The sequence below is a fragment of the Zonotrichia albicollis genome, chromosome 9, assembly GCF_047830755.1.
Source record: "Zonotrichia albicollis isolate bZonAlb1 chromosome 9, bZonAlb1.hap1, whole genome shotgun sequence".
Lineage (NCBI taxonomy): Eukaryota > Metazoa > Chordata > Aves > Passeriformes > Passerellidae > Zonotrichia > Zonotrichia albicollis.
The window spans coordinates 14435199-14450896 of record NC_133827.1 but is presented as its reverse complement, the minus strand read 5'-3'; the positions used below and the strand labels follow the sequence as shown (position 1 = coordinate 14450896).

At 52.8% G+C, this 15698-nt stretch overlaps 1 protein-coding gene across 1 annotated transcript in view; it reads left to right on the top strand.

Annotated features, from left to right (window-relative positions):
- Positions 1-15449, top strand: part of LOC141730043 (uncharacterized) — a 511185-nt gene extending 495736 nt beyond the window's left edge. Inside the window, exon 5 of the mRNA XM_074546680.1 lies at positions 14788-15449. Coding sequence (XP_074402781.1) covers positions 14788-15449 — 662 coding nt within the window. The remainder of the gene's footprint in view (positions 1-14787) is intronic.
- The last annotated feature ends 249 nt before the right edge of the window (positions 15450-15698 follow it).

Below are 15698 nucleotides of genomic sequence, written 5' to 3'. Positions count from 1 at the left end.
TCTTTCTGGCCATTTGCATCCCAGATTCCCCATGAAGTGCGAAGCCTGAGCTTGTGGAAGTGGCTGAAAGATGCCCTGTTTCTCTGCAGGGACATTCAACTGGAACAGGAGCCGGAATGCTGTCTGGGGATGCCTCCTCCGAGCTGGAATTTGTGTTGTGCTGGGAGAGGAGGAGGAGGGGGAGAAGGCTGGCGCTGTGTGGCAGGAGCAGTAGGTTTGGGCCACAGGACATTCCGTCTGTGCCACTGCCCCGCAATGGGCGGCCTGCCCGGGGCTCTGGGCCTGGCCCCGCGTGCGCTGAGCTCCCTGGGCTGGGCTCAGGTTCCTGCTGGGCCTGGGCAGAGCCTGGGCTCAAACTGGGGGCAGCAGCAGTGCAGAACACCTCTGGGCATCTGCATTTCCTGCTGCTGGGAAGGAGCAATGAAGTGAGTTGAGAAGTTCTGGTTTCTGCTTCTCCTGGTTGATTTTTTAATTTAACTCCACACTGCGGAGGCGAATTCTGTGACAGCCTCTCTCAGTTCATTCTATTTCAACAGTGCCAGAAACAGGGCTCTGTTTGAGCGCTGCAAATGTGGCCTGTGAAGCTTTAATTCCCCTCATCTTAGTGTTCAGGGGCTGGTGAGCATTCCAGTATCTGCTGATCTTTATGCCTGTGACAAAAATACTGACTTCACTGTCATGAAAGCACCGTGGGTAGCACCAACTGAAAGAGGCACTTGCATTTTTATGGATAAAATTCAGGTGGCAAGCAGAAGAGGGCCAAGAGCAGCCATGATCTGCAATTCCCTAGGCAGAGGCACCAGCAGCCTCCTCCTGTCACCTCAGGGTGAGTCAAATAGAGCTGGAAACAGCGCTGGAACCCGATCCTTTCTTCCTCTGAGGGCTGGCTCAGGGCAGCACAGGCGGGCCCTGAGCAGTCAGGGCTGTGTGTGGGTGCTGGTTGCTCTGCTCCAGAACTGAGCTGGAAGAAGCCCTTGGGAGCCAAGGCAGAAGCAGGCGGGAAGGGGCCGGCGCTGCTGCTGCTCCTGGCCGGGAGCCCCGGCTGGGCCGGGCCGGCGCCCCCTGCGCTGCGGCTGCTGCTGCTGCCAGAGCCGGGCGGGACTCGGGGACAGGGAACGGACACGGGGGGACAGCAAAGGCCTGGCGGCTGCAGGGATGGTGGCGCTGGGGCCGGGGCCAGCACAGAGCTTCAGCCTGCAGTTAACCCCGAGGGAAACGCTGGGGAAAAGCTCCATTTCAGCACTCGTGGCTGTGAAGGGACTGAAATGAAAGCAGAACAAGTAGGGCCCAACCTGTTCTCCTGCCTTGGGTGGAGCCCCGGCCCTGAGGCTGAGAGGGGCTGTGAGGGGCCATCAGTCATGAGGTGCCATGAAGGGCCTTGAGAGGCCATGATGGGCCATGGGGAACTCTGAGAGGCCATAGGGGTCTGTGAGGGGCTGTGGGAAGCCAGGCACCTCATGGAACCAAGGGTCCATCATGTCCCAGCAGGGCCTTGTGGAATGAAAGGGACCATGGTGACACTATGAAACCTCATGGTATCACAGGTCCATTGTTACACAACAGCCACAGCAGGGCTGCAGAACCAAGGAGATCATTGTGACACTGCACAACTGTACAAACCTGTGAGCATATCAGGGAAAAAGCAGCAGAAATGCCCTGGAGATACACACCGCAGGCTCTGGGCATTCCTCAAAGCCCAGGGTGAGTAAAAAAGCTTCCCCACGGTGCTCTGCAGCACTATGTTAATTTGTCCCAGTTCTGTTCTCCCTATTGGACCGTTGGCCTTTCCTACTCCTTTTACACTTATAGGTTCATGTTCTGGTGAGTTCTCCCTTCCCTGTCTTCCCATTGGTGTGTAACACTTTCCATCTACCCTGGCATTTCCCATTGGTCCCTTCCCTGTGTGCCACCCCTGAGCCCTCAGAGCATTGGATCCCTGGTGCTCTCCTCTGCACCCTCTTTCCCTCTATTTCTACCCTGGACTCTCCTTTGTCTTTGTCTTTGGCCCCTGGACGCTTTTGGTGTTGCTCTACAATGAAGCACTATGGAACTCCATGCCTGGACTCCCCGTGTCTTCGCTGCTGAGCTGCTGCATGTCCTGGTTTAGGGCAAATTTGTTAAAGAATCTGCAAAGGAGGGCCCCTCCAGAAAGCAAAACCCACACGGCCCCTCCCCCCAACTGGTTCGGGAAAAAATTCCTTGGAGAGAGGTGGAAAGAACCTGTTCATTTGACTGGCCCAGCACCCCCCAGCACACAAAATGAACAATACACCGCTTTGAGAAAGATGGCAAAATCAGAAAGTCTCTTTCGGGGGGTGGTTGCTCTGTTCACAGTCCCTCCGGCGCTGGGACAGCTGCTGCAGCCGAACCTTCGGTGTTCCCGGGTCCCAGTCCAGAGCAGGTTCGAGATGGTCACAGGAACAGGAGAGGAGAAACAGTCCAGGAAGCAATGTGGACTGTTTAGCTAAACTAGCTAATGGGCAGAGGTGAAAGCAGAGCAGAAGCAAGAGCAGAAAAGGAGAACAAGCAAAAGCAGCAAGCTGAAGCTGGAAGTGAAAAAACAGCCTCATGTACCGCTTGTCTTCTGATAAGAGAAACCCAAACAAAACTTCCACTCTTCAGAGCCGGTCTTAAAGGCACAGAACAGATGAATGGGGATATACAAGCATCATAACGTCACCCCAGGACATTGCATATGTGTGTCTGTGTGTCTGTGTGTCTCTGTGTTTGTGTGTGTGTGTGTCTGTGTGTGTGTGTGTCTGTGTGTGTGTGTGTATGTATGTCTGTGTGTGTGTACGTGTCTGTGTGTACGTCCCTGTGTGTCTGTGTGTCTGCTGTCTGTCTGTGCTGGTGCTCTCATGGCTCCTGCCTGTTGGCACAAGTTTGTGTTCACCACCACCACCATGGACCACAACAATAACTCCTTTTCTTCATTTACTCTGTGGTGTAAATGAACCATCCTGTCTAATAATGATCAGAATCAATCAGAGCTGTATTTATATAAATTTATCTGGTATTCCATCATTAATCCTGTGGGACAAATTGGGTTAAAGTTCAATTCCACCTGTCCAATCTTTTACAGCTTTGACAAAATCTGGGGCTGAGATTGGATACAGCCACTCCCACTCTCCTCTCTTAGAAGGAATTTTAGAAGTCTAGGGGTCCTGCAGGGGTTTGAGGAACCATGGTGGCTGTTGAGAGCCATTTCTCCACCCCACTTCTAAGCAGGATTTTCTCCAATAAGAAATAAAGCTTTTGCCTGAAGCTCCCACTGTGCCCATGACAGAAAGCCCTGTGAGTGGCTGGGACATCCCGGCTCTTTAGCAGCCTGGGGACTCCTGGGGTGTCACTGTGGAGGCCCGGTGAGTGCCTGTGACAGATCGGTGCCTTTGCAGCACAAGGTGCCCTGTGATGTCACCATGGAATGGCTGGGACTGCCTCTGACCACAGGGCTCTTTACCATTCCCAGAAAGCCCTGGGAGGTCTCCATGGAGCCCCTGTCTGTGCCTGTGACATTCCAGATCTGGAACAGCCTGGAAACTCCTGGAAAGTCCCCATGGAGCCCCTCTGAGGGCCTCTGACAAATCTGATCCTTAGCAAGCAACCCCTGTTACTATGCTCAGTATCCATGACAACCATTATCAGGACCCTGTTGCTATGGTCAGTTTCCACTGCAACCATCACCAGCCCCCTGTTGCTATGGTCAGTTTCCATGGCAACCATCACCAGGTCAGGGCTGCTGCTATGCTCAGTCCCTCAGCAGCTCTATGGAGACCCCATGCCAGAGGTGGTTGCCATGGACACCAGCTCAGGCCTGTAGCCACAGCCCGTTGCCATGGCAACCATTGGCAGCCCCATCCCCAGGCTCATGGGATCCCAGAACCACAGAATTGGCTGAGCTGGGAGGGATCCATCAGGATCCTCCAGTCCAACTGCTGGCCCTGCACAGGACACCCCAACAATGCCAGCCTGGGCCTGGCAGCGCTGTCCAAACGCTCAGAGAGCCCTGGAGCTGGGACCCTTCCCTGGGGAGCCTGGGCAGGGCCCCAGCAGCCTCTGGGCAAAAACCTTTTCCTGACATCCAACCTGAGCCTGCCCCGACTCAGCTGCAGCCGTTCCCTCCACTCCTGTCCCTGGGCACCAGAGGGAAGAGGTTCCCACAGCCCCAGCCAGGGACCCGCTCCCAAGGCTGTTGCCATGGCCACCAGGGCTGGCACCAACTGGGATGCTCGGTTTCCACGGGCTGGGGTTCAGAAATGGGATTCCCCAATCTCCTTCCCCCCCTAAAATGACACTGCCCTCGCTGCCCTCCCGCCTCCCATGGAAAGCACAAAAGGCAAAGATCCTGGGCTGGGATAAGAACAATTTTTTGGGAACAGCAACAAGATAAGGAACAAATGGAACAGAAACAATACTGATAAGAGAAGGAATAAATAAAACTTTGACAGGGAAAACTAGGACCACAACTCACCGTGTCTGACTGGCCACAATTTCCCCTGCCTGGAAAGGACACACTTCTCGAGAGAGAGAGAGGAGAAAGAGAGAGAGTCCCTTTCCTGCCCCTGGCAGTGACCTGAGATGGGAATGAATGTAATGACAGGGCCATGGGCAGACCCTCATATTTTCATTCATGTCATTGGGAGGGGCAGGAAAAGGGACAACTGTCTTCCCAGCATGGATCACAGGGAAAATGGATCACCAGGGCTCTTCCCAACATGTGACTTCCAATGAGGAAAGAAGCCGGAGCTGGGCATGAAGCTCTTCCTGCAGTTGGAGCACTCGCAGAACTTCCCTTACTGGTAACTCCATTGGTGTCTGGTCAAGTCTGAGCTCATGGATAAGCTCTTCCCATGATGTGGGGCACTCATAGGGTCTCTACCCAGTATGGATGTGCCAGTGGATGATAAAGGTGCATTTTTTCTTGAAGCCCTTCCCACAGTTAGGGCAGTGGAAGGGCCTCTCGCCAGTGTAATTCCGCTCATGCAGGCAGAGATTTGGGCTGGTTTGGGAGGGACCTCTTCCTACGGGTGGGACACTCATAGGGCCTCTCCCCAGTGTGGATGTGCTGGTGGGTGATGAGGGAGGATTTTTTCTTGAAGCCCTTCTCGCATTCAGGGCAGCGGAAGGGCCTCTCCTCTGTGTGATTTCACTGGTGGCAGAGGAGATGGGAGCTGGTCTGAAACCTCTTCTGATACTCAGGAAACTCGTAGGGCCTCTCCTGAGCGTGCATGCGTTGATGGTTGATGAGCTGGGAGCTCTGCAGCTGAAGCCCTTCCCACACTCCCCACACTTGTAGGGCCATTCCCCAGTGTGGATCATCTGGTGGCTGATCAGGGTGCTGCTCTGCCTGGAGCTCTTCCCACACTCCAAGCACTTGTGGGGCTGCTGCCCATCATGAAGCTGCTCATGGACCACCAGCTCTGAGCTCTGGCTGAAGCTCTGTCCACCTTCCTGGAACAGGGTGGGTGTTTCCTCGTCAGAGCACCCTGGGCAGGGTTTGCAACCCCTCCTCCTGTAGGATCTCTGGGGATTTTCTTCCCCGTTGGATTCCTGTGCCGTGGAGTCAGTCATAACAGCCTCTTCCTCCAGGTTCTTCCACGGGGATTTTTCCTCCCTGGTCTCCATCCTTCTTGTTGGGCGGGGAAGGACAAGGAGAGGATGGGATTTGCCTCCAAGCCAGAGGGAAGAGGAAGGAGATCCCGCCAGTGCATCCCTGGAAGGATGGGATTGGCAGCAGGGTTGTCCTGCAGCCAGGGGCTATGCTGGTATGGGAGATGGAGCGGGAGAGAGGGGGAAAGGGGCACTGACTTCCTCCTCACCTGCCTGGCTGTCCTGGGGCATCTTCATCTTCCTCACAGCCTCCTCTTCCATCTGGCAAATGTTTCGGAATGGGAAATCCTGTTTTCGACAGAAAACAACAGATGAGCACATTGTTTTTTGTGCTGGTTTGAAGGCAAACCTGGGGAAGAGTCTAAGCCAGAATCACAATTTAATAAGAAAATGAAGATCAAGGCAATGATAGAGAAAAACTGCCCTAAACTGACACCCTGTTGGTCAGGGTGGTGGCTGCAGTCCCATTAAATGGTGGCTGCAGTCCTGTTGGAGTGATCAACATGATTCTGTTGAAGCTCAGATCCTGTAGAAGGGTCTGGTTTTTCTCTGGAGGTCCAGTGGTGGTTATGGAGCTCTTGTCCTCTGGGAGTCCAGTAGGGAAGCTGCTCCTGGAGTTTCATACCTCAGCTTATATCCAGGTAGGAATGCTTGGATCCTACCCCTGGGCAGAGCATCCCACAATGGGATGATGGAATTTTATCAGTCCTGCAGAGACACACAATGGCCTATTCACAGAAGATATCTCCCCTGGAGGGCGTTATCAGGGCTGAGTAATAGAGGAGATAAAGAACACGGCCCCACCTGTTTATAGCAGTTTATGGAGATGGTGATTGAAAACATACATTTGGTTACATCTTGCACTGCAGTCTGAAACAGTGGGGTAATCCCTGCTAAAGGAGTGAACACCACCCCCCTTACCCAAACTGGCTCAGGTGTAAAACCCCCATCCTGGGAAGGCCGCACACACAGGGGACAATGTCACACTTGCCCTGTTCCAGGAGAGGTCTCTGTCCCTGTCTCTCCCTTGCTCTCCCCCTTTTCTCTTTCTTTCCCTCTCTCTCTCTACCTCACATTTACTGTTCAATAAAATCCACTTTAAATTTGGTCTCATTAGCACCTTAATTGGGGCAGAGGAATCTGTCTAACAATTCCTGTAACCAGATTGCAACATTATTTTGGCACAGTGAGTTCAGGGCATGTTTGTCTGACCCCAAGTGCCTTTGGCAACATCATGGTTTGCTCGTCTGAGGAGGTTGTTGTTCTTTCTGGAGGAACTCTTGGAAACTTGTATGCAGCTTCCTCTGAGCAACTTATGGGAGAACTGATGAAGAAAATGGCTGTTGTGGGTGGCCAGTGAAAAAGTAAATATTTTATTGTCCTTCCTTGAAAAGTTTGTTAAAATCACTGGAGGAGAGGGAGCAAATGTTACCAGCGAGACTGACAAGGTTCATTCTCCCCATGATGAAGAACATAAGGCTGCTGAAAGTCCCACAAGAAGCCCAGCTGAAGTAGCAAAATTCCCAAATAACTCCTGAATTCCCAGGCTTGGTTTCTTTGCCAAATGTGAGAATTATTTTTCTCTTCACCCCTGTCACCTTTGTGATAGCTACGCAGAGCTTCCCCTTCGTTTTAATAATCTGTATTGGGCCAAATTTCCACTTTTCTTTAATCGGAACGTGTCAGCAGCTGAGCTGGAGTTGTGCAGGAACCAATGAAACTTGGAATTGCCACAGAACTGCTTGGATTGTTAGTTTATTCATGTTTGGGGTTTGTTTGCGCTTTCATCACAAGTTACTTGTGGGAAGAGCAAATATTCTTCAAAGTGATTTATGCAGAGTTAGGTTTGATTTCGGCCAAGTTTATTTTGTCCAGTGCTCATGGGATACTCAAGGGGTCTCTATGCCTCCTGCCTTGGGGGATGCTTGGGAGGAGCTAGGGAGGGTTGTCCCTGTCCCTGTCACCCCAGGCCATTTCCCAGGGGGTCTCCATCATTCTCACCCCAGGGAATGCCTGGGGGGTCTCCCTCCCTCTCACCCCTGTGCCAGGGGGTGCTCGGGGCAGTCTCTGTCCCTCTCAGCCCAGGGGATGCTCGGGGGTCTCTGTCCCCTCGCCCTGGGGGATGCTCGGGGGGTCTCCATCCCTCTGGCCTCAGGCAATGCCTGTGCAGGGCTGGGGACCAGGGGCTCTGTGTCCCTCTCACCACTGAGGATGCTCGGAGCTGGGGGGGGCTCTCCGACCTTCCCACACCTGGGGAGGCCAGGGGGATCTCTGTCCCTCTCAGCCCTGCTGTGACCCCACCCAAACATCATCGGGGTCAGAAGGACAGAGACACCCCCAAACCCCCAGAAGGGCTGAACCTGGGAATTTGTTTGGGGCTGAGGACTTAGGAAGGGTCTGAATTTGGGGCTGGGGTTGGAATTGGGGCTGTGATTTGGATTTGAGCTGGGATTGGGGTTAAGGCTAGACATGGGATTGGCTTTAGGGCTGGGGTTGAGATTGGATCTGGGTTTAGATGAGTCTGAGATTGGGATGAGAAAAACTAAAGAACTGTGAGTGTGTCTAAACATGGAGTGAGACTAAGACCAGGATCAGGGTCAGGTTTGGGACTGAGCTCACCCAGAGTGGGACAGGGGGTATGTCACTGCAGGATGGTTTGGGGAAAATCCTGGTTTAGGGAAAAACAAGCTGTGAATGCCTTGGGTTAGGGATTCCTCCAACCCAAGTCTATCTCTAGAAGTCACCTGCTGTGCATAAAAACCTTCAAAAATCAAGAATGAATGAAAAGAAGCCACAAGGAGTTTCCCATTTCCAGTCTCTTCCCTCTGGAGTTCTGGTGTTCCCCCATCTCAGGGCTGCTGGGGATCCCATGGGTCCTGGGGATCCCCCCTCTACAGGGTCCTGCTTAGGGATTGTGGGGGGTGAGGAGTCCCAGGGTCCCCCTCCCCAGCCTCCCCTCAATCCAGCCACTTGGGGTTCCCCCTTCTCTCCACCACCCTGTCCTGGTTTAGGGAAAATTTGGTTGAAAACCTCCAAAAGGAGTTTCCTCTACAATGCCGATTCAGCAGCCCCACCCTCAGCCAGTTCGGGAAAATATTTCCAGGGAGAAAAGTGGAAAAAACCTGTTTATTTAACAGGCAAAGCATTCACCATCACAAAAAAAGAACAATATTAAACAATAAAACTTCCTGATGCTCCAAAAGAGATGACAAACTCAGAAAGTCCCTCCTTGGGCTGTAGCTCAGCCCACTCAGTCTCTTATCAGTATTTTATCAGTCTCTTATCAGTCCCTCCAAAGCTGGAAATGTCGCAGCCCAGGCCTGGCAAGGTGGGCCACAGCTGGGAGCTGCCAGTGGTGTTCTGGGTGTTCAGTCCAGAGTAGGTTTAAACAGCACCAAAGAAAAATTAAAACCACAGTTGGGAGAACTTCTCTGCCTCAGAGAGCTAAAAACTTACTAAAACCAAAGGGGAGCTCTGTCCCACTGTCTGTCTGTCCCTCCTGTCCGTCTAGAAGCCGTAATGTGGAGGAGTGAGTGCAGTGTATGAAAACAAACTGCAACTTCTTCCTCCTCCCCTTCGCTCTCAGAACCAGCCTTAAAGGTGCAGAACTCATTTCTGGGCTAAACAGACCGGTGGGGTACGAGCATCATGAAGTCACCCCAGGACACCCCTGTCATGGTCAGGGGGTCCCGTCCCCGCCTCATCTCTGGGCTGCTGGGGGTTCCCCAGCTCCGGTATCGCCCCTTCAACTCTCTCTGCCCCAGGGGTCCCCCGTTCCACAGCCCGGGCTCTCACAGGGATCCCCAAAACCAATGTCCCGCCTCTTTGGTTGCGGGCCATCCCGACGTGGATCTCCGGGGACCCTGCGAAGGGGAAATTGCGGCCCCTCTCCCCCCGAAAAAGCTCCTCTTAGAGAGCCTGGAGATATCCGGGGCTCGAGTCCGGGATCTGCCAGATCCAAACATGCTCCAAAGAATCCTCCTGGAGACCCCTGGCTGGAGTTATTTGGGAGTTTATCTACTTGAGCTGAGCTTCTTGTAGGACTTTTGGCAGACGTGTGTTCCTCATCTTGGAGTAAATGAACTTTATCAATCACCCTGATATTATTTGCACCCTCTCCTCCAGTGATTTTAACAAACTTTTCAAGGAAGGACAACAAAATATTTTCTTTCACACTGGCCACCCACAACAGCCATTTTCTTCATCGATTCTCCCATAAGTTCCCCAGGAGGAAAGAGGGACTGTGTCCAAGTTTCCAAGAGTTCTTCAAGAAAAAAACACAACCTCCTGAGTGGAATGAACCATGCTGTTGTCAAAGGCACTTGGGGTCAGACCACAGAGCCCTGAACCGACTGTGCCAAAATAATGTTGCAATCTGGTTACAGGAATTGTTAGAGGGATGCCTCTGCTCCAATTATTGTGCTAATGAGACCAAATTTAAAGTGGATTTTATTGAACAGTAAATGTGAGGTAGAGAGAGAGAGGGAAAGAAAGAGAAAAGGGGGAGCGCAAGGGAGAGACAGGGACAGAGACCTCTCCTGGAACAGGGCAAGTGTGACATTGTCCCCTGTGTGTGTGCCCTTCCCAGGGTGGGGGTTTTACACCTGAGCCAGTTTGGGTAAGGGGGATGGTGTTCGCCCCGCTGAGCAGGGATTATCCCACTGTTGAGGTTGTCATGCAAGATGTAACCAAATGCATGTTTTCAATCCCCATCTTCATAAACTGCTATAAACAGGTGGGGCAGTGTTCTTTATCTCTTCCATGACTCAGCCCTGATAACGCCCTCCAGGCAAGATATCTTCTGCTAATGAGCCATTGTGTGTCTCTGCAGAACTGATAAAATTCCATCATCCCATTGTGGGATGCTCCACCCAGGGGGAGGATCCAAACATTCCTCCCTGCATATAAGCTGAGCCTTGCTACACCAGAAGCAGCTTGCCTACTGGATTCCCAGAGGAAAAGAGCTCCATAACCACCACTGGACCTCCAGAGAAAGACCAGACCCTTCTACAGGATCTGAGCTTCAACAGAATCATGTTGATCACTCCAACAGGACTGCAGCCACCATTTAATGAGACAGCAGCCACCACCCTGACCATCAGGGTGTCAGGTTATATCCTGAATCGGTCAGTTTAAGGCAGTGTTTCTGTATCATTGCCTTGACCTTAAATTTCGTTATAAATTGTAATTCTGACATAGACTCTCCTGCTGGTTTGCCTTCAAACCAGAACAAAAGACAATGTGTGCACCCTCTGTTATCATCCCAGAAGAGGATTTCCCAAGTCTTGATCTGATGGAGGATGAGGCTGTGAGGAAGAGGAAGGAGCCCTCTGATACCCAGCAATGTGAGGAGGAACTTAGTGCCCCGTTCCCCCTCTCTCCTGCTCCATCTCCCAGCCCAGCACAGCCCCTGGAACAAAAGGCAATGTGCGCACCATTTGTTTTCTTCCCAGAACAGGATTTCCCATTCCCAAGTCTTGATTGGATGGAGGAGGAGGATGCGAGGAAAAGGAAGGAGCTTTGGGATACCCAGGCAGGTGAGGAAGAGGTCCGTGCCCTATTCCCCCTCTCTCCTGCTCCATCCCAAAAACCAGCACAGCCCCCGGAACAAAAGACCATGTGTCAACCCTTTGTTTTCTTCCCAGAACAGGATTTCCCATTCTCAGTTCTTGATTGGATGGAGGAGGAGGCTGCGAGGAACAGGAAGGAGCCCTGTCATACCCAGGTAGGTGAGGAAGAGGTCAGTGCCCTATTGCCCCTCTCTCCTGCTCCATCTCCCAGCCCAGCACAGCCCCCGGAACAAAAGACAATGTGCGAACCCTTTGTTTTCCTCCCAGAACAGGATTTCCCATTCCCAAGTCTTGATCTGATGGAGGAGGAGGCTGCAAGGAACAGGAAGGAGGCCTGTCATACCCAGGCAGGTGAGGAAGAGGTCAGTGCCCTATTGCCCCTCTCTCCTGCTCCATCTCCAAAACCAGCACAGCCCCCGGAACAAAAGACAATGTGCGAACCCTTTGTTTTCTTCCCAGAACAGGATTTCCCACTCCCAAGTCTTGATCTGATGGAGGAGGAAGCTGCGATGAACAGGAAGGAGGCCTGTCATACCCAGGCAGGTAAGGAAGAGGTCAGTGCCCTATTCCCCCTCTCGCCTGCTCCATCTCAAAAACCAGCACAGCCCCCGGAACAAAAGACAATATGCGCACCCTTTCTTTTCTCCCCAGAACAGGATTTCCCGTTAACAAACCTTGATCGGGTGGAGGAGGAGGCTGCGATGAACAGTAAGGAGCCCTGTCATACCCGGGCAGGTGAGGAAGAGGTCAGTGCCCTATTCCACCTCTCTTCTGCTCCATCTCAAAAACCAGCACAGCCCCCGGGACAAAAGACAATGTGCGCTCCCTTTGTTTTTTTCCCAGAACAGGATTTCCCATTCCCAATTCATGATTGGATGGAGGAGCAGGCTGCGAGGAACAGGAAGGAGCCCTGTCATACCCAGGCAGGTGAGGAAGAGGTAAGTGCCCTATTGCCCCTCTCTCCTGCTCCATCTCCCAGCCCAGCACAGCCCCCGGAACAAAAGACAGTGTGCGAACCCTTTGTTTTTTTCCCAGAACAGGATTTCCCATTCCCAATTCTTGATTGGATGGAGGAGGAGGCTGCGAGGAACAGGAAGGAGCCCTGTCATACCCAGGCAGGTGAGGAAGAGGTCAGTGCCCTATTGCCCCTCTCTCCTGCTCCATCTCCAAAACCAGCACAGCCCCTGGAAGAAAAGACAATGTGCACACTCTTTGTTTTTTTCCCAGAACAGGATTTCCCATTCACAAGTCTTGATCTGATGGAGGAGGAAGCTGCGATGAACAGGAAAGAGGCCTGCCATACCCAGGCAGGTGAGGAAGAGGTCATTGTCCTATTCCCCCTTTCTCCTGCTCAATCTCAGAAACAAACCATCACAGCCTCCGGAACAAAAGACAATGTGCGCACCCTTTGATTTCTTCCCAGAACAGGATTTCCCATTCCCAATTCTTGATTGGATGGAGGAGGAGACTGCGAGGAACCGGAAGGAACCCTCTGATACCCAGGTAGGTGAGGAAGAGGTCAGTGCCCTATTCCCCCTCTCTCCTGCTCCATCTCCCAGCCCAGCACAGCCCCCGGAACAAACGACCATGTGCGCACCCTTTGTTTTTTTCCCAGAACAGGATTTCCCATTCCCAATTCTTGACTGGATGGAGGAGGAGGCTGCGAGGAATAGGATGGAGCCCTGTCATACCCAGCCAGGGGAGGAAGAGGTGAGTGCCCTGTTGCCCCTCTCTCCTGCTCCATCTCAAAAACCAGCACAGCCGTCGGAACAAAAGACAATATGCTCACCCTTTCTTTTCTTCCCAGAACAGGATTTCCCAAGTCTTGATTGGATGGAGGAGGAGGCTGCAAGGAATAGGAAAGAGACCTCTGATACTCAGGCAGGTGAGGAGGAACTTAGTGCCCCTTTCCTCCTATCTCCTGCTTCATCTCAAAAACCAGCACAGCCCCCGGAACAAAACACAATATTCACACCCCTTCTTTTCTTCCCAGAACAGGATTTCCCATTTCCAAGCTTTGATCTGATGCAGGAGGAAGCTGCGATGAACAGGAAAGAGGCCTGTCATACCCAGGCAGGTGAGGAGGAAGTCAGTGGCCTATTCCCCCTCTCTCTTGCTCTGTCTCCAAAACCAGCACAACCCCCGGAATTAACGACAATGTCCGCACCTTTTGTTTTCCTCCCAGAACAGGATTTCCCATTCCCAATTCTTGATTGGATGGAGGAGGAGGCTGCAAGGAACAGGAAGGAGCCCTGGGATACCCAGGCAGGTGAGGAAGAGGTCAGTGCCCTATTCCCCCTCTCTCCTGCTTCATCTCCCAGCCCAGCACAGCCCCCAGAACAAAAGACAATGTGCGCACCCTTTGATTTCTTCCCAGAACAGGATTTCCCATTCTCAATTCTTGATTGGATGGAGGAGGAGGCTGCGAGGAACAGGAAGGAGCCCTGTCATACCCAGGCAGGTGAGGAAGAGGTCAGTGCCTTATTGCCCCTCTCTCCTGCTCCATCTCCCAGCCCCGCAGAGCTCCCGGGACAAAAGACCATGTGCGCACCCTTTGTTTTCTTCCCAGAACAGGATTTCCCGTTAACAAACCTTGATCTGATGGAGGAGGAGGCTGGGAGGAACAGGAAGGAGCCCTTGGATACCCAAGCAGGTGAGGTGGAAGTCAGTGGCCTATTCCCCCTCTCGCCTGCTCCATCTCAAAAACCAGCACAGCCCCCGGAACAAAAGACAATATGCTCACCCTTTCTTTTTATCCCAGAACAGGATTTCCCGTTAACAAACCTTGATCGGGTGGAGGAGGAGGCCACGAGGAACAGTAAGGAGCCCTGTCATACCAAGGCAGGTGAGGAAGAGGTCAGTGCCCTATTGCCCCTCTCTCCTGCTCCATCTCCCAGCCCAGCACAGCCCCCGGGACAAAAGACAATGTGCGAACCCTTTGTTTTCTTCCCAGAACAGGATTTCCCATTCTCAAGTCTTGATCTGATGGAGGAGGAGGCTGCGAGGAACAGGAAGGAGGCCTGTCATACCCAGGCAGGTGAGGAAGAGGTCAGTGCCCTATTCCCTCTCTCTCCTGCTCCATCTCCAAAACCAGCACAGCCCCTGGAACAAAAGACAATATGCGCACCCTTTGTATTCTTCCCAGAGCAGGATTTCCCTTTCCCAGGTCTTGAGCTGATGGAGGAGGAGGCTGTGAAGAAGAGGAAGGAGCCCTGGGATACCCAGGCAGGTGAGGAGGAAGTCAGTGCCCCTTTCCCCCTCCCTCCTGTTCCACCTTCCATCCCAGCATGGCCCCCGGCTGATGGACAACCCTGCTGCCAACGCTGTCCTGGAGGGGTTGCTCTAAGGGAATCTCCTTCCCCTTCCCTCTGGTACGGAGGTGAATCCCATCCTCAACTTGTCCTTCCTCCCCCAGACAAGAAGCCAAGGATGGAGATTATGGAGGAAAAATCTCCACAGCAGAACCTTGTGAAAGAGGCTGTTTTGAGCAGCTCCAGTGCACAGGAATCCAGTGGTGAGGAAAAGTCCCAGAAATCCCTCAAGTGGAGGGGCTCTAAACACAGCCCAGTGTGCTCTGAGGAAGAAAGACCCATCCTGAGCCAGAAAGGTGGACAGAGCTTCAGCCAGAGTTTGGAACTGGTGATGCATGAGCAGCTTCATGATGGAGAGAGGCACTACAAGTGCTTGGAGTGTGGGAAGAGCTTCAGATGGCGCAGTGCCCTGATCACCCACAAACGCATCCACACTGGGGAGAGGTCCTACGAGTGTGAGGAGTGTGGGAAGCGCTTCAGGTGCAGCTCTCACCTCATTGTCCACAAACGCATCCACACTGAGGAGAGGCCCTACGCGTGTCCCAAGTGTCCGAAGACATTTCGGACCAGCTCCAATTACCTCTCCCACCAGCGGATTCACACCGAGGAGAGGCCCTTCTGCTGCCCTGAGTGTGGGAAGGGCTTTAAGCGCCACTCCTACCTCATTATCCACCAGCGCATCCACACAGAGGTGAAGCCCTATGAGTGCCCCACCTGTGGGAGGAGGTTCCGGACCAGCACAAATCTCCACCTGCATGAGCGGATTCACAACCCGGAGAGGCCATTCCGCTGCCCTGACTGCAGGAAGGGCTTCAAGAATAAATTCACCCTCATCACCCACCAGCATATCCGCACTAGGGAGAGGCACTACAAGTTCTCCACATCATGGGAAGAGCTTCTTCATGAGCTCGGCCTTGACAAGACACCAATGGAGTCAGCAAAAAGGGAAATTCTGTGAGTGCCCCAACTGCAGGAAGAGCTTCATGCCCAGCCCCAGCTTATTTCCCTATTGGAGGTCCCACGTTGGGAAGAGCCCTGGGGATCCATTTCCCCTGTGATCCATGCTGGGAAGACAGTTGTCCCTTTTCCTGCCCCTCCCAATGACATGATTTGGCATTGAAAAACATGAGGGTCTGCCCATGGCCCTGTCATTACATTCACTCCCACCTCAAGTCATTGCCACAGGAAGGAAAGGAACTCTCTCTCT